This window comes from Electrophorus electricus, chromosome 3, assembly GCF_041902795.1.
Source record: "Electrophorus electricus isolate QZ-2024a chromosome 3, ASM4190279v1, whole genome shotgun sequence".
Lineage (NCBI taxonomy): Eukaryota > Metazoa > Chordata > Actinopteri > Gymnotiformes > Gymnotidae > Electrophorus > Electrophorus electricus.
This window is the reverse complement of record NC_137499.1, coordinates 24748121-24771185: the sequence shown is the minus strand read 5'-3', so window position 1 is coordinate 24771185 and position 23065 is coordinate 24748121. Positions and strand designations below refer to the sequence as shown.

General features: G+C 38.6%; 1 protein-coding gene across 1 annotated transcript; it reads right to left on the bottom strand.

Moving 5' to 3' along the window:
* Positions 1-4704: 4704 nt before the first annotated feature.
* On the bottom strand, positions 4705-20392 carry gpc2 (glypican 2). The gene is made up of 11 exons (XM_081710762.1): positions 19994-20392; positions 17305-17463; positions 16102-16236; positions 15329-15504; positions 14870-14950; positions 10725-10890; positions 9811-9941; positions 9154-9333; positions 7811-7947; positions 6176-6348; positions 4705-6073 (listed from the first exon to the last, which is right to left on the bottom strand). The coding sequence occupies exons 1-11, from the start codon at positions 20133-20135 to the stop codon at positions 5826-5828; spliced, it is 1728 nt and encodes a 575-aa protein (XP_081566888.1). The 5' UTR covers positions 20136-20392; the 3' UTR covers positions 4705-5825.
* Between the last annotated feature and the right edge of the window lie 2673 nt (positions 20393-23065).

Below are 23065 nucleotides of genomic sequence, written 5' to 3'. Positions count from 1 at the left end.
AATATCAACAACGATCCAAACAATAATTTTTTATACTGGTAAATTTGATTAACATATTTGGATAATTGAATGTTTGACGGATGGATTCGAGATGTAAGGCGGAATGCTAAGCATGTTTAAGGAAACTCATTTAGGTAGCAAATCATAGTGTGCCTTGAAAATGTGTTTGTACTTTTGACTTGTTACAGTACTCAAACTATATAAAGTGTAACTAAACACATAACTTTTATTTAAATAGATGTATATTTATTTTATAGGGATTCCAAACCATGCATGTGAAGTCTGAGATGTGAGTTTCTTTTATTTATTTTGTATTTTGTATTAGTGGGTTTATATTGTTTACATTATGATTACGGTGGTGAATCTGTTTTATTGAATTTTGTGTCCTTTTGTTTTCTTCTGTAGTAAACCCACTGCCATATTTTTGTGACAAAAAAGGGAGAAAACAAAAAAGGAATCGTTGCTCTACCGCATAACTGCAAACAGGCAAAATAAACGGAAAAAAAAGTTTGTGTCCTGTGTGGTAACCTTCCTATAGTTTACACATAGTTGGGGTAACTTCTTTTTTGTCACTCGGTTGGGGTGGCTGCACATCTGACAAGAAGTAGCAACAAAGTCAGGATACTTTGAACTGTTGGAGCCTAAGGATGATTTTTTTTGGCTGACCAAGGTTTTTTGATTAGAGAGCATCTTGCAGTATATGGAGCCAAACTTTATATCCCATACTTCTCAAAAGGCAAGAAACAGTTCCATGCTAATGAAGCTGACATGTCGAGAATGTCAAAGGAGAGAATACATGTGGAAAAGTCATTGGTCAAGTGAGGAATTTTAACATTTTTAACTCCATTTATTCAGACAGTCATCCTGAATGACAGGATAATAATGTAGGGGGATGATGGTGTAGAAAGTGAACAAAGAAAGTGAAAAAAAAGTCAGATAAGGCATCTAATCATACACAATGTGGAAAAGTAACAACATGCTTACAGGTTGAACTCAGATGGGTGTTACACACTTGGTACATTTCTAGGATTTCATTGTGGGTTAAATATTAAATACACAAACATATTAAATATATTTGTGCTAGAAGCATGAAAATCCAACTGGAGACATAGTGATCATAGCCAGGGTTCAGAAAAAAAAACAAAAATGTACCAATCCCTGTTGATGGAAACATTCAGAAGAATATGAGAAGTTAGAGAAATACCAGGGACTGAAAGAGGAAATAGAGAGAATATGAAAGGTTAAGAGCAATTTGTCCCAGTGGTGACACTTGTGCCTCTTGTGGCTGTAACCCCTAAACTGGAAAACTAGCTCCCACAGATCCCAGGCATGACAACATGAATGAACAACATTCATTAATTTAATTCATGAATTAATGAATTAATTCATTAGTTAGTTAGTTAGATATTTAAAAATCCTTTTGCACTTTTGAGAGCATAATTTGTATCATAATATGAACTTTAATTGCTTACACACTAACTAACACATTAAATTTTATTGTGCATTCTTTGTGACTGATGTGTAACTGAACCTCTGTGCAAAATATGTCCTAGAGTTTGTCAGCTGTTTTGAAACTATAACTTCTTCTTGGGGAATCATGTTAATAGTGTCCAGAGTTAGGGGTTATTTTCAAGTTAACCTTTAATTACACATCTTCAATCAGGTTACTTCATGACTGTTGATGAAAGAACTTCAAAATTATTCAATGCACTTATTTATTACAGTTCATCATACTGACAAGCCTGCAATTTTTACACAAACATGAGGAAAACTTGCAGTGTAGTAGACAAGGTTTCTAAAGAAACAGGATGTTTCAGAGAGGTCTTTTTCAGCTGTGCAAGCAAAATGCTCCTGAAGTTCTAAGAGGTGGAAGTAGCACTTTGTTTGAACAGCTGATAAAGGACCTCTGTCCAAGAGATATTGCTTATTTTTGTACTACACTGCTATTTTTACTACCTCTTTATCTTTACCTACAGTACACTGCAGTTACTCCATATTATATACAGTATATACAGTATACCATCAACCATATCATTAAAATCACCTGCCTAATATTGTCCCCCTTATGCCACAAGACCCTTGAAGGTGTCCTGCAGAATCTGACACCAAGACTTTAAGTCCTGTATGTTACAGGATAGGGTCTCCATGGATAAGACCTGTTTTTCCAGAGGCTCGAATGGCTCAATCAGATTGAAACCTTGGGACTTTGAAGGAGGCCAGCATCTTGAACTCTTTGTCATGTTCCTCAAATCTTTCTTCAAGAATTTTTGCAATGTGGTGTATTATCCTGCTGAAAGAAGCCGCTGCCATTACAGAATACCTTTGCCAGGAACGTTTTTAGATAGGTGGTAATTGTCAAAGTAACATACACTTGAATACCAGAACCCAAAAACTTTGCCCAGGCCATCACACTGCCTCTGATAGCTTGCCTTCTTCCCACAGTGCATCCTAATGCCATCTCTTTCCGAGATTATTGACGCACACACATGTCCGGTCTTCAACATAGTGTAAAAGAAAGCACATTCATCAGACCAGACCACCTTCTTCCATTGCTCCATGACTCAGGTCTGAAGCCCATTATTGAGAGAAGTGTCAAGAGAAAGGCTGTGAGAAGTGTTTTTGGCAGTGAACAGGGGTCAGCAGAGGCACTCTGCAATGCACTGTATGTTCTGTTTCCAAGTCAACAAGAAACTACAATCAACATGAAGGGTTAAAACAAGGTTGTTCCAGTAGTGATAAGGTTCTGTGATACCAGAAGCTGGAAGACTGACTCCCAGGAATGACAATATTGATCTCAGTCCTTAAAAATGTAATCCTGAGATCTGTACCACACATCCTCTCTAAATTTGTCAAAAGTGTCCCATATATTTAATAGGACACTTAAATAGCTTTTATATAATGGCTTGTTTGGCAAAATAGGGTGTGAATCAGCAGATTTGAGAATAGAAACAGCTACTTCTGCTTGAAGAATCATGTAAATAATGCCAAGTTATGGGTCATTTTTGAAATATTTTTTAAGTTATTGTTCCTGAATCAGGTCACTTTCTGCCTGTGAGTGATTCGCACATTTCCACACCATTCAGCGCAGTTGTTCATTACAGTTCATCACTAGCAAACACATTTTTTTTTTCACAGCCTGTATAGCAAAAAAATTAAAAACCTTCCTTCTCATCATTTATGTTGCCTAACTCCTCATTTTGCCTAGTGATGAATCTCACCTGCCTGACCAATCTGTTATCTGTTATGTTTTCTTTTACTATTTTTAAGCATATCTACATTGAATAATACAAGAAGTATCAGCGCTATGGTAATATACTTGTAATATAATTGTTTTCTCTTATTGATGTACAATAAAATTTGGCTGAATTTGGATGAAAATGTTAATGACTTTCCAGGGGTTTTGTACTTTTTCAGCTCGTGTGCAATGATAGCCATCAGTCACATTTTATATTAGAGGCATGTGCTGACCAAATATGATCTTAGTGCCATTTGTACAGACTGTTTGGACAGATATCTGCCGCAAGCTCTTCTATAAAATATTTTCAAAGTACATCTCCATGTCCATGTCCCCTGCATCCCCAGCATAAATGATGCCTGTGAATCTCTGTGTATTTGACCTGGATTAGTTTTGGTTTGTGCTTCCTTCATGGAACTTGATATTGGTGAATCCCAAACATTCTCCCCTCTAGTCAGTAGTTGCTGTGCTTTCTTGACATATCTCATGATCTTCTCATGCTGATGCCTAATTGCTCTCATTATATTTGTACCAGGTCTCAGCTCACTGGATGAAGTTTTCTGGCATCCCTGGCCTGATGCCCAGAAGCCAATGCTGCCTCAGGGCTGCCTCCTTTCCATTTTAAATATTGTCTCCCTTCTATCACCAATGGGCTATGGAAAAGCTTCAAAGAATGCTATAAGATGTGACATTGACGATATACAGGGAACAAGAGGCATGGCAGATGAATATAGCTCTTTATTCGCCATGGCAAAAATGACTAGAGGAAAACAAATATGAAAGAACAGCGTAGTGTAGTACTCCATCTGAATACCTTTGGGTTTAGTCTGCTAATGCGCAGCACTGTCTGTAGGGACCTGTGGGTTTGAATAATGAGAAACAAAACAAGGAACAGGTGAGTGAATCAATAAGTGGGTGATATGGAGTGAGGCAGGTGTTTGCTATGAACCCAAACTGGAGTGGGCATGTCCCTTTGGGTGGGAGACCAGCCAACCATCACACAAGAAAGTAGCATTCCATTTGCTTGTACAGTACAGCTCTTACTATAACTACCCCCTTCATCCCAGCCACAGCCCCTTTAATCATATAACTACCCCCTTCATCCCAGCCCCTTCCCCTTTATCCCTATAACCACCTTCTTCATCCCCACCCCTCCCCCTTTATCCCTATAATTATCTCCTTCATCCCAGCCCCTCCACCTTTTTCCCTATAACTATCCTCTTCATCCCAGCCTCTCCCCCTTTAATCCTATATCTACCCCCTTCATCCCAGCACCTCCCCTTCTTCTGTCTCCCTACCCCACCTCCTCTCAGCCACTCTCCTTCTTCCCAGACTCGGCAACCTCATTATCCCACGCGCTCCCTTCATTCCCAATCTCTTCCATGAGTCTCCAGGCTCGGCTCCAGCCAGTTGTAAATGTCTACTTTTTGAATATCACAAGTAGTTTAAGAATATTAATTCAGACAATATTTTCCAAGAGGACCTTTATTAAATTGGCTAAAACACTACAAATGTGATCCCGGGTTAGTGGGATTATTGATCCAATATTGGGCATTAAAAACATTAATTTCTTTGAAGATTAAATGGTAGAGTGAGTATACACTAAACACTCTTTCTCTCCCATTTAAGCTCATCATAAAACTAAGCAGGCGCTGGTTTTGTTTTGTTTTGTTCTCAAAACAAAATTAATAAGCAGATGCTTTCACATCCTTAAGAAGCTGTAAGAAAATTCACTGCTCTACCTAGAGTACTAACTCTACAGTACTAACCCTGCAGTACTGACTACTGCAGTACTAATGGTCTACTGCAGTACTAATGTTGCTAACATAAACTTAAAGTGGACCATTCCAGGAAATGGAGATACTTGAGAATTAAAAAAAAAAAGCACAGTTAATTTATTTATATGTAAAATGTAATAAAAACTATGGATGAACCACTATCCAAATCCAAATACCAAAAAACATAACCCAAACACACATTTACACACACAAGCACACATGCGCGCGCACACACACACACACACACACACACACACACACACACACACACACACCTATATTTAGATGTGAATACAAACATTTACAAGTTGGCTTTAGCACACCTCAACATGAAAACCTCTTTTCATGACTAGACTGAAATAAGTCTAGTCATTTACTTGCAAATTAAACATTCACTAATAGAGTAAACAAATAAATATGAAAATAAATAAATCTTAAGTAATAAATAATTAAAAACAAGTAGTGAGATTATCAATGCACAAGGATGTTCAAATTCACAATGAGTTATCACCTACAAAACTGAACCACAGACTTTTCCTGCAGCTAGTGATCACACATAGTAGAAAGAATAGAGTTTATCCATGTCTGCCTCCTTTAATCATTTCATCCCTCCCTCAATCCATCTTTCTCTCTGCCACTCTGTCTGGTTCCCTCTCATTCTCTCTTTACCCTCTTTAGAGTTTCTCTGACCTCTACTTGCTTTTGTGCTCACAGACTTTAAGTTTTTATTCGAAGATGAAGACTTCTGCATAGTCCACAGTGTTTCAGCATAATTCAGTGATCTTGATTTCAAAGCAAACTGCAATACCTCACTATCTCCACTGGAGGGTAAGAGATAGGGGCAAAAAAGAGAGAGAGAGTAAGGAAGAAGAAGGAGGATCTCTCTGGAAAGCTGATCTGATTGGTTCAATAGCACGATTCCACTTGTTGGGACTCCTGTCATTGGGGCGAAGTGGTTTGTGGGCATGGCTTGGGCGGAGTGGAGAGGAATACAAGCCAGGCCAATCATCGCTGTACCGGTCCTTCCCTTCTCCAGATCCACTGCTGTCCTCTGCATCAACTGTACACACACACACACACACACGCACACACACCAAAAGGACAAGCCGAATGAACATCACACTCAAAAAAAAAAGGGGGGGGGGGGGGAGAGACGACTCACCATCCATGAACTCAGCATCTTGTCCACTATGTGCATGTCTGAGGCGATTGATGGCAACTCGGAGCTCCATAATAAGCTGCCGTGTTCTGACATCGGGCCGAGCAATGTCTACTTCCACCTCTGGGTTATTAATCTGATTCACCAATCCATCACCCATAACATCTGGCAGATACCTAATGAAAACACACTCATACATACATGTATACATTTAAAAAGAGTCACTGATAGTGGAATGCGGATGATACTGGAAGTTAATAATTCTAGCATTTTGTGTCAAATAGCAAGTTTAACAGAAAAAAATCTCTTTGGTGACACAGTCTAAGTAGACATTGGGACTATTTTTCTTAAATTAGTCATGTTTTTGTATTAAAGTCAGTACATACAACAGTGCCACATCAGAGTCAACAAACGCTTTTAATCTCATCAAACTGTCGTAACACACCATGGCCAGTTCAACATTTTAAACTTCAACAGACCTCAATTGCAGATGCACCTTCACACTTCACAGTGGAGGGTTAGTTTACTTTTTTTTTCTTCACTGACCTTCCCTCTTCTCAGACCAAGTCCATCTATTACCTGATGTCAGGAAGCTCTATTTTGTCTAATTTAACCACATAATCTGATTCCAATCAATATTCTTATGATGTTTAGCAAACTCCAGGAACACATGTTTATAGTTTCACAACAATGGAAGTTTTATTCTGGCAAGCCTTTTTTTGCTAGTATGGAGAGGGCACCTATTAATAGGCTCAAAGATTGGCGTCCTCAGGATGCTATCAAGTCATCCTCTTTCAGAGAATCATCCTTCACAAAAGTATGGAGAAATATATCTCATGCTCTACAAAGCAAGTATCTCCCAGGTCCAGGTGTTTGAAGCTTCTTAAATACTCACTTCATTGTGGACACAGGTATTCTCAAGTGCGAAGCTATCATGATGCTATAAATCAACCATTGCCTTGCTTTTTAAGGTTAACATCCTTTTGTCTCATTTCATTTGTGTATTCATTTGTGTATCTTTTCCAATTATAACAGATATCTATGGGTGCTTCAACAGCATTTAAAGTTATAGTAAGGAACACTTAAGTTCCTAAAGACTCATACAGTATATGCTTAAAAATGGTAAACATGAAAAATAATAAAATAAACATAATGTCAGCTAGAGTGTATTCATTCATTCATTCATTCATTTTTGCTTCTGGGATTAGCTGTAAGGAAAGTAAAGGTTTCTATGAGGGTTTCTTTCCACTTTGGTATAATCACTTACTTTTAAGATACCTGAAATCTCTCTCTCTCTTTCACCTGCTGTCTGTTACCTTATCATTAATATCTAGCCTAAAATGGCTACCTTGAAAAGCAAATGCTAAATTCAGGCTATTAGGTTTAAACCTCTGTATTATGTTAAAAAGAGAACCTATTAATTGTATAAAACACATTATACCATACATTTGTATTCAATGTGTAGAATACTTCTTACTTCATTTCTATTCCACATTTCTAACTATTGTTCTACAGCTGTAGAATGTTAAATGCTATATTCTACCACTCTACATTCTTCCTCAATGCTGGTTTAGAGTCTATTTATTCTTCCTCAAAATCCACACACACACATACATACACACACACACACACACACACCTCCCACGAGTCTGACCATTCCAGCAGCGGTCTTCATTGGTGACGTCAGCAGCCATCTTGTCATCATTACATATGGTATGTGGCAATGAAACCCAGAATCCCCTCATAGGTCTCAGATGCTCTTTCAGCTCCAGCACCTGGACAAAGGTCACACAATAACACCTGGACACGGGTCATACAATAACACCTGGACACAGGTCATACAATAACACCTGGAAAAGGGTCACACAATAACACCTGGACACAGCTCATACAATAACACCTGGACACAGGTCATACAATAACAGTCTTACAGTAAAACCTTAGAACAGTTCTGGTATCAACTTCTGGTATAGTGAAAAAAAGACTGAAGTGACTGTATCCACTTTATATTAAGCTAATATGTATAGCTTAAATAAGTAAAAATCAGGCATCACACCTGTGACTCCTCAGCTCTAGAGAGTGCACTTTGAAACACAGAACAAGCTCACAGCTGTGTAGGCGTAGGAGCTATTAATTACTCACTGAAAGAAATGTATATTTTTTCCTTTCACTTCTGTTGGTTCAATTTTTTGGCTTGGAACCACAACCCATGCCTACTCAGCTTCTATAGTTTATTTTCTTATGTGGTTATGTGGAATGGTTTACTCCTGCCACTAGAGGATGACTGGGAGCCATATCTTTGAGTAATAGCATAAAAGAAGAAAGTTGCTGATGTGTTTGAGCAACATGCTACAAACTGGAGGGTTACTCCAAAAGGTTAGCAAAACATAAACTTAACCTTGAACTCTAACCTAACCTAATCAAAATCGGTTTTGAGTTATCCATTTAAAGCACAATCAGAATTACAGCACATGTAGTCAGTTCTCAGTGGATTGAACTTAATTGAAGCACATTCAGAGATAACTTTGGAGGCCATCATCAGTTTAGCATTGATAATAGGATTTGAACATGAATGCAAACAATAAAAAAGTATAGAGCTTATTATTCTCCTCTATTTGGAACTTAAAATTAACATTTATGTATGCAAACTATTAAAAAGGTACACAGCAATATTAGCAAAGGAAACCATCCAAAAGAACTTATTTTTATAAAGCTTTATACAAAAAAATGTATAAAGCCTATTTACTCATTCTGCATCAACCTAAATTAATTTATCAGCTATTACACTGGTTTCTATCCATTTCATTTACATTCATTGCATTGTCTACAGAAAACTACTTTTTCACAGCTTCTGAAAATAAAAACAAGAATCGCAAGCTCTCCTGCCTTTCAATGGCTTATACTAAATCTAAACTAGGTGGCAAAAAGTTTGCCTTGAGACATTAATCTATTAATTCTCTCACTTTGCCTTTCTTTCTTACCAGCCTGTCCAAATTTGTTCCTGCAGCAGTAGTTGGCTTCTCCTCTGAGCTGTATGTTCTGAATGGCTTCCTGCTGCCTTTCTCTCTCTCTCTTTCATTCTCTCTTTTTTTCTCTCGTTCTCTAGGTGAGCGTTTGTTTCTGCCAGGTGCTGGACGAGGGTTTCCACAGCCCTGAAAGACCTGCAGAAAGCATGCATACAAATGTAAACAACGTAATGTAAATGTAAACAAGTTTTTCTTGATTACAGGCAACATATGTTAATAATATTACATAGGTATCCTAAAACAATTAATTTCATCATTATAACCTATCACTATAATTATAAAATCATTATAAAATCACTATCATTATAAAAATCACACAATGGAAAAAATACATCTGCATACATCTGCACATCATAAAACTGCACTATCCAGTGAGAAATACAGATAATGTGCCAATTTACATTTACATTTTTACATTTTACATTTATGAACAGTACATGATATCTGATATCCGATATCTGTAACTCACTTTATAAAAAGTGCTTTAAAAACAAAAACGAATTAATATGGCAGAAAGGCAGAAAACGAATTGTTGCCCAGGTTAGTGGTTTGAGTTTGCCAAGCAATTCACGCGCGCGGGTGTGTGTGTGTGTGTGTGTGTGCATGTCTTGCCTTGGTGGAAATAGTGATGCTGTTCTCCTGCATGTGCATGATAGCCTCAGATACTTTCACAGCAACAGAGTCAACAGCCAGTTCCATGTTAAATGGCCCTGCCAACCTCTCAGCCAGAGAAATTAGGGAGTCTGAGTGAAGAACATTGGTGAGCAAGTAAGTGACAGAAAGAGGGAAATATATGATATTTTATGATGTTTCAAGCACTTGAGTTGACCATTATTACTTAGCTTTAGAATAATTAAAACTGTTAACTGTTAAACATGGTATGAGGGGGGAACATTGTGTGTGTGGCCAGGGCAATGCATGAAGGAGGGTAGTATGAACATGAAGGGAACAATGTATGTCTGTGTGAGAAAGTGTGAGGGAGAAATGGTGTGAACAAATGTGTGTGTGTGTGTGTGTGTGTGTGTGTGTGTGTGTGTGTGTGTGTGTGTGTGTGTGTGTGAGAGGTACATATACATGGAAACACAAGACAGCCCCTGGCACAGGGAGACAGTCAACTTGATGGTTGGGATCTAAGTGTGGCTTGTTTAATCTAAATCTTCATATTAGTACAGGATGGATGTAAATACTAAAAATATTTTGGGGTTAATACAAAATTAGATCAAAAGGAGGTCATGTAAAAGTTGGGAAATCACATTTTGTAGAGTCTAAATTGGTGAAATTAGATCTACAGCAATCAGTGACAAGCAAACAGCAAACAAACAGTGGCTGTGGGTGGTGCAGTCATGAATGCAAATGATAAGCGGTGTTTTTTCTCTGAAGTTTCACTAGTGAGGGAATGTACAGATCATCCAGAAAATTCTGCTTTTGAACTTTTAACTTCAAACTTTATTTGGAGAATAATTCGGAGCATTTTACATGGATCAGGAAATTCCCTAATGCTAACCCCTCCCCTTTTTGTTGCTCACCAATAAAATTGTTCCATTCCGAGTCTAAGTCTGCCTGATTGGCAAGGCAGCCCTTCATTACATTGAGGCAGAGTGAATGGCAGGATTTGAGGCCAGGCATTCCACGACACAGTGGACAATACCACTGCCGCATCAGCGCACCAACACACTCAGAGCTGATGCTCAGCTAGAAGAAAGAAGAGTATGGGCAGGGAAAGAGGCAAAAGACAAACACACAGACAGAAAACTTTAAATTTTTCTCCAAACACAAAAATGAGTCCAAATACATAGAATCATAAGACTGTGGTAACACAGGTGTGCATGCCTACCCCAGAGGAATCAACTGGTCAAGCACATAAGGATTGGAAAGCAATGGTTGATATTGTATTGCTAAACTGTGAATGTTAGAGATGTTATGATAATCAGGTGCAATGGCATTGTGTAAAGCATGGGAAATTGGACTTTGGGCATGGGTAAACTTCTCTGTTTAGCTGTTAGATAGTACTGTAGGCTCCCTGATATGATATGTAAGCAAAAGCTAGCCAGCTAGCCAATGCAGACAGTTTTGAAACAGTTGCCTTGAAATTTTCTGCAGTACCTTGTCAGTAGTACTTGGATATATTTGATACTTGATAAGGGGAAGTAACTGGCCTAAAATATTTGATGACCACTGTTGCAAGGTTATGTGACTTTTTTGCAGTTTCTAAGACCCAAAAACTGGTACTTGTAGTACAATTTTGGAAACCACTAACTCATGAAGCCTATCTATTTACCTGGTATGCTAAACCATAAACACATTCTCTGCCTTACACCCATTTAGCAATTCTAAAACACACTTTTTGCAAAACCCAGTTCCCTACATTAGACACATCATTCAAAACTGAAAACTCTGTATTTTTTTGGAAAACACTTCCATGTAAATGCCATTTACCAATTACCCAAACCCAGTCCTCACAGGTGAAAACACTGCTGGATTATTTTTTACAAATCTTTAGATCAAATCAAAGCCTGAGCCCTATAAAGAAGATGAGGGAGAGGAGGAATAACCAATAGAGATGAGATCTGGACCACTTTGGTTGACCATGTGGTCAACCGTGGGCTGAGTTTTTTTGGGGGCTGGGCAGAAGGTCCAGCCTAATCTGAGCTGCATCTTCCAGACATTTCCAAATGAGAATAAGTAGACCTATTTTCTATACCATGCTACTGAACTCGCAGAACTGAATTGTGTAAACCACAATTGTGTGTAGTATCATATCAGTAGTTACAGTAACCTAAAGTAACATTTCATTTAATTCTGAAAAACCATTCACATCATGTTTTGCAGAACTGCTAGACTACCACTTGCTGGAGGGAGAAGATAGCTGTTCAACCCAGAGTAGGAAGAGACCATTGTAAACATGGTCAGAGCAGACAATAGTATATGCTTATGACAACTACAGCAGCACCTCATTACTGACAATGTCATGTTCAAGCTCCATTCACTGACTTTATCTGCACTTGCCACTTCCTGAAAAGACAAGCAGCTATACCAGGTACTGTTTCAGCAAGACTGCCCTGTAAATATGTACAAGTATGCTATGTGATTCTCTCACTCGTACTGTGTTCCAGTGTCCTGTGCCACACAATATTGACTTCTTTATACCTATTTCATACTGTAATATAATACTGTAATGATTGGTTTCAGAGAGTGATGGAGCTAGATGTTGCTGTAGTGAAACACAAGTTCCTTTGCAATGATGAAGCTGCCAAAACAGGGCACACTGGAAGGAACATCAAAGGACACCATGCCACCATCAGTATCCCTGCACAGCGTGTTGACAACATCAGAATGTACTCAGCCATTAGCCAGAATGGTGTCATTTATCATCATATCACTCTTGCTCCCTACAACACTGCCCATATCATCACCTTCCTTGACACACTACACAATATACTTATTCAGGGGGGTGGACCTGTCCAGCAGTCCAGGTTAGTTGTCGTCTGGGACAACATAAGTTTCTACCACCCCGATTTGTGCTTCACTTTTCACCATATACGCCATTCCTAAATCCTATTGAGGCGATCTTTTCAATACGGGGGTGGAAGGTTTACGGAGGACGAAGATCTATGGAGATGGAACATCTGCGATCGCCAACCCCACCAGCCCATACCCCTTCTCCAGGCAATGGAGGAAGCTTGTATTGACATTGATGAGGGACCATGCCAGGGGTGGATATGACACAGACGTTACTTCCCCCGATGTCTGGACAGAGAGAACAATGCCAGTGATGTCCATGATATCTTGTGGCCAGACCCAAATAGGAGACAAGATGCACCCTAATTTTTTTATGTCAGACTTACAAGCCTATTTTATCAGTTTTGATTTTCGATATCTGTGTATTATAGTAGATTCAGCATGTGTGTTGCAGTACTGTTCCTGCAACAACAACAAAAAATCCCCTTGTAATTGTGTTTTATTTTATGGTGTACATGTTACTGAATATGTAGAATTAGTCTCTATATTTGTGAAAATACATGTGTCTAACTACTATGACAGACCATTATAGCAGACTGCTGTGCCCTACACACTGAAAAAAACTCACTGAAAAAAAACACAAGCTAGTAGTGTTTTCCGATTATCACATCATTGTGTGGTTGTCATGTAGAAAAAGCTGTCCATTTGATATCTGTGTGTAGTGTTTGGATGCAAAAAACATTTTGGCAAGAGTAGATAGAGTTTTGGATGAGGTATTTGCTTTTTCCAAAGGTGTGAGACATGTGTGTGTGGCTTTGCTTGGTCTGTGTTAAGTTCTGACAAAAAGAGGCATTGTTTCACAAACTGGGTTTTGGAAACTGCAAAAAACTGTAAATGCCAATCTGTTTGTAAAGCAGAAAACTGAAAAAAATCACACAAGGAAAATAAATGGCTACATAACCAGGATCAAGGTTTTAGTGAAATCCATACAAAATAAAAGTGGCCTATTTCACATTAAGTAAATGTGTACAAGGCTGAATGTGTACACTCCTAGTATGCACTCTGTTAAAATCTTCTTTATGCATTTCACTTCTTTCCCTTTTATAATACAATATCCATTGTAAAGCCCTCTTACTACCTCTTCTTTTGATCATAGATAGCAAAATGATTTTGCCCTACTTATTTTTGTTTATACTTCCATTTCCCATCATACAGTCATTTCCTCCATTCTCAATTCTTTCTCCATTCTTTCATAAACTTTCTAGAAATTACATCGGCTAAAGTTACTTCTTGATTTTATTAATTTCATTTTACATAAATTATTTATTGTATTATTATTCCAAAACTACTGTCCAGAAACGCACATTCTCACGTATGTTCTGTATTTTTGGTCCAGGTTACAGAGATTGACAAACTTTCTGGCATTCAGAAAAGCTTTGAATCTATTGTTTTGTTTAAGCTATTCAATGAACACCTAAAATTCATCACAACCCTGTCTTCACAATGGGCAGACCCATTCTTGCCTTCTGGCTCATTATAAGTTCATTATTTCTCCTACTCCTGTTCAAAACTCACATGGTGCAAATTTCCTTCAGAACAGTAGGGAAGTTCATCACACTTGGTGTGCATGGGACCTCTAGTCAAAAATCCTGTTGGTCATGAAAATACAATAATATGTTTTAAGTGGTTTTCCGTTCTGCTCAGGAAGACACATCAAATTTGGTTGTAATAAAAAGCTAACTGACTATGGGTATATACGCTGAGCATATTCAATAGCTCAAATTAATCATATTCATTTTTTAGAATATTATATATATATACTCATACTAATCAAAGCAGAAGAGATATATATATATATATATATATATATATATATATATATATATATATATATATATATATATATATAATCTCTTCTGCTTTGATTAGTATGAGTATATATATATAATATTCTAAAAAATGAATATGATTAATTAAATACCTGTGTACCAGTGTGTCCCAGTGGTTCTTAGTTATTAGGTATATGATTAATATATATATATAATCTCTTCTGCTTTGATTAGTATGAGTTATCCGGAGACTCTCAATAACTATCAGCTGCATTGTCCTTCCCCTGTGTGATCAAAGGTCAGAATTCACACACTTTGGGTTAGGGTGATGTTGCAAGTGAGAAGCAAACACTCACATTTTAATAACACACAGACCCACTCACCTTGACTGCTTTGTTAATGAGGTCACGGCCTATGGCCAGCCCTTGAACCAAAGCCCTTGCAGCAATAAAGGCACGAGTCAACTGAACATAAAGCGAGACAGAGAGAAATAAAATGATTAGTAGACACATTAGTTATACTGCACAGTTTAGCTAGATGTATTCTTTCACCAATGTATGAGGCCACAGAATGAGTATCTTATTCACATGAGTAGTTTAGTCTGTTTTGGCCTCTCAAGTCAACCTGTATATAGATATGGCGACAGGATTTGTGAATATATTCACATTACCTGCATGTAGATCTGATATGATGTATGAATATATTCACATTACCTGCATGTAGATCTGATATGATGTATGAATATGTTCACATTACCTGCATGTAGATCTGATATGATGTATGAATATGTTCACATTACCTGCATGTAGATCTGATAGGATGTGTGAATATGTTGACGTTACCTGTGTGTGGAGTTTTCTTGGCAGGTCTCCAAATGGCTGTAGCTGCTCCCCATGTTTACTCACACACTCCAGGTACTCCTGACTGAACTGATAGTGTGGATTCACCAGGGAAAATACCCTCTCCACCAGAGCCTCCCAGAAATCAGACAGCACCTCTGCTATACTCACACGACTACCTGCATGCAGACAAACATTGATGTCCTCTCATGACACGCACACAGGCACACACACATGAAGCTCCACCCCTAGACCAAACTTGCTCTTTTGGGGGCACCCTTGTCAGTGTTTTGAGAACTTGGGGCACTCCTGAACTAAAATAAACATTATGAAAAATAAAACAGTTTAAATTTTTTTTGCAATTTTCTCTCATTTCTCTCCTGCCAACCCCCTCCATGGGCAATTAATTCATGCTCCACTAAGTGTTGCACACCACACTTTGAATACCTCTGCCTCAGACACATTCTCTACAGGCATAATAGGCCTTACAAGCACACACGTGCCCCTTACACATGCACTCAGTGGCCACTTTATTAGGTAATGACATATAGCTGGACCTAATAAGCTGGCATACTTTGAGCAGTGAGTTGTAAGTATATCCACACATTTCTGATATTACTGAATATTAAAATGTACAAATGTGAAAAAAATCAGATTATAGATTACCCTAGCAGTCCAACACCACACCATCTCTTTTGGCCTTTATTGACTCGTACTTCTTCAGCAGACTTAAGAATGGTCAATACACAAACACACACATACACAAACACTCCAACCTGAGTAGTAGCGTCGCAGCTCTGTGAATAACTGTTTGAAGAGGTTTGCATTCTGCATATATAGATGGCCATATGTCTTAGTGAACATCAGATTCATTTCCTTCTCTGCCACGTCTATCAGCTCCTGGAAAAACTCTGTTATCACAGAGAAGATGGCAAGCCACATGTGACAAAAGAGTCATGCACATCAACACTGCGACTTTAAAACTAGCAAGCATTACTTTACTGCAAGCTTACTTTAAGAGACCTCAAATTTTGAGGGGAGTAAACAGTGTGGAACTAGAGAGAGGACTTCGTTGTTCACTGTAGGTATAATCAATGAGATGGGTATTGATGTAAGCAATGTGCTGACCAATAGACACTAATGCCACAGTCACAGAGGCAGAATTAAGCAGTGCTCCAGGATCTTCATGACTTTTGAAAAGCAGTGCCTGTTTCACACACTTGGGCTACGTTCACATTACCAACCTGACTCAAATCCAATTTTTTTGCCTTAATGTGTCACAAATCTAATTTTGTCAGGGCAGTGTGAGCACACAAATCTGATCCTTTCAAATTAAATTTGAGTCACTTTTGCAGATTCACTGCCATCCTTGAAAGAGAACAGGCGGATCCGAATTTATGTGGCTTTTTGTCTATAACCATGTGCTTATTGCTATTGTTATCAAAACAACAATGGAGGGGAGCAACAACAGAGGCAACAGTCGCTGCGAAAAAAGGAAAATCTAGCTCTGTTGACCTGATCATGTGTAACTAATGAACTGTCCTCCAGAGCAGAATGCTCAAAATGCAGAATTGAATTTTAATACCAGGAGACATTTCACAGATGTGATGGTTTTTTTTGGTGGTGAGGTAGGTGACTTGTGCAAAAACTTGTGCACATGCATGCGATTTCTGAGAACAGATGCATTGCCATTACAAACAGATTTAGGTCACTTCCAATTATGAATGTGAACCAACAAGATAGGCAAAGCCAACCTGAGCAAAAAATCGGAATTGAACGATGTGGCTTGTAATGTGAACGTAAAGAGAAAAAATGTGACTACTTGACTTTATCATTGTTGATTGGTGGTTTTGAAGAAGACAGCTACTATAAATCAATATTCTATAACTTTGAGTTAAAATTGGTCAAGTTAAATAAAAAAATTTAAAAAACTTTATTTGGATATGTGGTATGAGCAGAGAACTCACACTCCTACTCACCATCAAACTTGTGGCGTCTTTGAGTGAAGCCTGTCTGCAGGAATTGACTTGTGTCCTCAATAGCAGACAGGAAGTCAGCCTCACTCTGGTGTGCTAGTGTCTCCTCCATCAGGCTGGTGCAGCAGGTGTAGTCCCGAGGACAGAGTCGTAAGTGCTCCCCTACCAATCACAACGCATACATATTAACCACCAACCAATTAAAGAGCTAGTTCCTTTGCATAAGTAAGAAGTGTGCCAGCTAAAGTATGAAGCTACAGTGCTTTTTTGTCATCATAGTTTAACATTTAGGTATTTTCAGAATAGCCTACCTATTTTAGTGTATATGCATTTTGTGTGTATTTTATAAGTGTAAAGTTACAGACTACAGTATGTTTTAGGCATGTGTGTTTTATTAGGTTTACCTGGTACACACACACACACACACACACACACACACACACACGCACACACACACACACACACATATATGCACAGACACGCACACAAACGCACACACACACACACACACACACCTAAACCCACAAACTGAGCATGACAATAAAACTCTTCAGTCTTTGGGAAACTGATCAGTTCTTCTAGTATTGATCAACTTCAGCTGGGATTAGAAATACTTTCCTTAGTTGATTCAGCTACAAGCCACCATTAGTGTACTGAAATTATCCAAAGAAAATAACTTGAATTAGCTGAAAACAGTATGTCCAGTATCAAATTGTGTAAAACGTGTCAAATCACTCTTTATAATTTAATGCAAATATTATATTATGGGTGAACATGACCTGTTTCTACTTTGGAGTTATTTGAAATACCAGTTAACCTCTGTACATGGTTACACTGATGTGTTCTAGAAGCTCTGTAAAACATGTATACATTGTATATATATACTGTATTGTACATTGTATATATATTGTATACAGTGATGATTTTGTGGGTCATTTTGATCCTGATGCGTTCATATAATAAAGACATCTTAATATATTAAAAATGAAATAAATTAAACCTCTCAATATACAAATCAAACTACATGAAATGTTTACACATTGAAATGTCTAAAAACATACACAAAACAATGCTAACCAAGAAATTGAGAGAGCATGTGTGCATTGATTCACACACACACACATACACACACAATTCTTTATGCAGAGCTTTTCAGTGACAAATTCTATTCACACCTTCAGCTCCCTCTTTTGTTCTCTTCTCCTTTTCCAATACTAAACACTCCACCATCTGCTGGCATTAGCAAGACCTTTCATTACATTCCGCACTAGACCAGTAGCGAGACCTTTCACTACATTCCGCACTGGACCAGTAGCGAGACCTTTCACTACATTCCGCACTAGACCAGTAGCGAGACCTTTCACTACATTACGCACTAGACCAGTAGCGAGACCTTTCACTACATTACGCACTAGACCAGTAGCGAGACCTTTCACTACATTACGCACTAGACCAGTAGCGAGACCTTTCACTATATTACGCACTAGACCAGTAGCGAGACCTTTCACTACATTACGCACTAGACCAGTAGCGAGACCTTTCACTACATTGCGCACTAGACCAGTAGCGAGACCTTTCACTACATTACGCACTAGACCAGTAGCGAGACCTTTCACTACATTGTGCACTAGACCAGTAGCGAGACCTTTCACTACATTACGCACTGGACCAGTAGCGAGACCTTTCACTACATTACGCACTAGACCAGTAGCGAGACCTTTCACTACATTGCGCACTAGACCAGTAGCGAGACCTTTCACTACATTACGCACTAGACCAGTAGCGAGACCTTTCACTACATTGCGCACTAGACCAGTAGCGAGACCTTTCACTACATTACGCACTAGACCAGTAGCGAGACCTTTCACTACATTGTGCACTAGACCAGTAGCGAGACCTTTCACTACATTACGCACTAGACCAGTAGCGAGACCTTTCACTACATTACGCACTAGACCAGTAGCGAGACCTTTCACTACATTACGCACTAGACCCGTAGCGAGACCTTTCACTACATTACGCACTAGACCAGTAGCGAGACCTTTCACTACATTACGCACTAGACCCGTAGCGAGACCTTTCACTACATTACGCACTAGACCAATAGCGAGACCTTTCACTACATTACGCACTAGACCAGTAGCGAGACCTTTCACTACATTGCGCACTAGACCAGTAGCGAGACCTTTCACTACACCCCCCACCCCCCATACACAGAAGCAGGCACGCACGCACGCACATATGAAACCTCTTGGCAAAAGTGTTTGTGAAAGTAGATTAAATAAGAAACACAGGAGGGTTGGGTGCCCATGTCTTATTAAATTACTTCCCAGAGTAGCAACCACAGACACACAAAAAGACGGTTTTGCTGAAAAGCAGGTAGACAGACATAGCCTAATTGCGCAGCTAATTGTGGGCGAGGTTCTTTGTTAAGTAGCATCCTGATAGTAGCATAACGGATACAAATACACCAGGTTACCTACGAAGTGGTGACAGCACTAAGTCTTTCGAAGAAACAGATTTTGATTGCATTTTTTGTTTGTTTGTTCAATTGACTAATAATAGGTATTCCAGACAAAATTTCAGAATAATCTTTGAATAATATAGTACACATTTTAAAAATGTTAGCAAATTATTTTGTTTTGTGAAGGTTGTGTGTGTGTGATAACAGAGTTTTCTGAATAAAGCTTACCAGAGATTTGAATGAGTGGGGCAGTGCTCAGACTGTATCCCCGCTCCCCGTAAACCTGCCGCGACTCGGCGCAGCTCCTACCAGCAGTCACGGAGACCCACAACGCTGCGAGGAAGGCTAACGCTCCGAGACAGAGAAGCATCTTCACCGGTGCCGTTAATAAAGCCTGGGGGTGACTTTTACGGTCCGAAATTAGTTTAAACTAGACGGGTATTCATTTAGACAAGACAAATAAATTACTTTCGTTCTAAATATCGGATTTCAAAGTCTGCAATGTTGTCTTCATCACAAGCATTACGCTGAAAACGATATTTCTCAAATAACGCTTCTGATGCGCACGAGGAAACAGAGGCGACCCAGCTGCTGCTCTTTGTCTGTTTCTTCGCGTGAGCGAGCGAATAAGAGATCATTCCTCCGTTACCTCGGATTCTACCCAATCTCCGCGGGATACCAGGACAATGGGACATGCAGAGAGAGAGAGAGAGAGAGAGAGAGAGAGAGAGAGAGAGAGAGAGAGAGAGAGAGAGAGAGAGACGGAGGGAGTCGGAGGGAGTGAGAGTGGTGTTAAAGTATACAATAGGCCCACAGTTCATCTCAAAAATCAAAGGCGAGTGGAACTATCCCCCAAAACAGAGGAGTAACGTAGTATGTTAATTACAACTTAATGTATGGTGTTTTTTAGGTGTCAGCTAGTGTCAGCTATCTTTATACACTCTACATTTAAACAGTCAGTCAGATTTCATATCAGAAAGAAAATCAGATAGAAATACATGGCAAGTGATGTACAAGAAATCTCCAAATAATTAGTAAGTAGTCACTAGTCCAATTAACCTTCACATATAAAGTAAAATGGCATGTTCTTAGCATGTTAAATGCATTCCAAAAAATTCTATTGAGGATATTGCAAAACAGAAATACAGTAAAGAGCTAAAATACAATAAAAACAATAGAACAACCACATTAATTAATCAATTAGTTGAAAATGAATGAATCAATTAGCTGAAAAACAGAGACTCAGTGGTCACAGAGGACAGGTTGTGCTTCCCCAACCTTTTGACTACTTTCGACTATTCACACTTGACCATTCAGCCAAACACACCATCTCCAGCTTGTTAAGTATGCTGAAGAGGAGGTGGCCTACAGAGATGAGATTTGATCACTGGAGGACTGGTGGTTGACTTTAGGAAAACACACAATTACAGTCCTCTCAGTCTGAACAGCACAGCCGGAGAATCTCAGAACCTTGCCTGGTCACTAAACACATCTGCCATCATACAAAATGCCCATCAAAGATGTTACTTTCCTAAGAAGCTGAAGAGAGCTGGGGTGAGTGCAGCCATTATCCTCCTCTACAGAAGTGCTGTGGGGCGCACCCTGACCCACTGTATCACAGCGTAGTATGTCAGCTATGCCGCAATGGGCAGGAAAGCTTTTCAAGAGTAATAAAAATATCCTGCAGAAAAATATACTTGTCTTCTGAACATGGGGACATCTATGCCAAAAGGTACCAGAAAGAAGGCCTGCAGTACAATAAAGGACCATTCTCCTCCTGGTCATGGACTGTGTACCCTGCTCCAGTCAGGGATATGGATTTGCAGCATTAAGGGATCCACGTGGGTGATATGAGAATGAACATATTCATGCCTTTGTTGTCAATGGCTTTCATTGTCACAAAAAGTGAATATTTCAGTCTACATAATAAATGTGCAGATTATTGCTTTGCTCTGGGGGTTTTTCAGTGCTTGTTGTCTGCCACTTAAACACAGCCCAACTTTATGTATAAGGTCGGGAAATGCTTATGTCCCCAAAGATTAAATTAAATGCATGTCTGTCAAAAGGCATGTCTGTCATCAACCATAGAATTGATGAAAACAGGCTTTATGTGATAAATGTGAGTGATATGAGAATGAACATATTCATGCATTCATTGCAACTGGCTTTTATTCTCACAGAAATTGAATGTTTCAGTCTTCATAATAAACATGCTGACTCTTTCTTTTCTCTGAAATATTTGTGTTTTCTTTCAAAGCTTGATGTCTGCCCCTAAGTTAGGTAGGCCTAACTTTGTGTAGGTGATCTGAAAATGTGTGTTACCACAGACAAAAATAAATGCATGCCTTTCAAATGGTTTGGGGTATGTTCCTCTCTCACAACGTCATTTTTATCATTTGTTTAGTTGTGCCTGTAATTGCATACATAACCCTAACCCTAGAACTAGGGAAAACGCTTTTAGAGAGGAAAGAGTAAGAATTAAAGTTTGTAAGCAGTTGTTGCCAGTGCCTTTCGTTTTAAAAAAAAATCTATTTCATTCTACATTTTAAAAATGCCAGAAATTGATTAGATGAGAAATGAACAGTTTCTTATTTGAAGCTTGCTGTCTGCTCCTTAAAGACAGGTCGGTAGTTTGGGGTATGTTCTTTCCTGACAATGTTATTTTTATGATTGGTTCAATCATATCTGTAATTGCAATCCTAACCATAACCCTATAAATGAAGAAAAACAAAACATTTTAAGAGAGCTAACAGTGGTATTGGAATGAAAGTTTTTCAGAGCTGTTGGCAGTCTCTTTTGTTTTAGAAAAAAAGAGTTTCATTCCATATTCTAAAGATGCTGGCAATTGCTTAGATGAAAAATGTGTATTTCTCATTTGAAGCTTGCTGTTTGTAGGATTAATAAATACATATTCCCGCAGATTAAATTAAATGTATGACTGTCAAATGGTTTAGCGTATGTTCCTTCCTGACAGTTATTTTTATGATTGGTTCAGTTGTATCTGTAATTGAAACCCTAACCCTAGAATTTAAGAAAACAGGCTTTAAAACACACATTATCAGACTCAGGAAGTTTTTATCCACAGGCCATCTGTCTTGCCACCACCAAAACCTGATCCATTACTACTACTGTGCTGTATTGTCCATTCCATGCTGTATTTGCACATTAATTAGAATATGTTTACATCTGTAATTTGAAATGCTCATCAACTCTACACATCACTTTGCTCAGCTACTGTTTTAAGTATTAATATCTCATTGTATTCTAACTTTATCTCTTTTGTTAACTTCTGTTTACTTA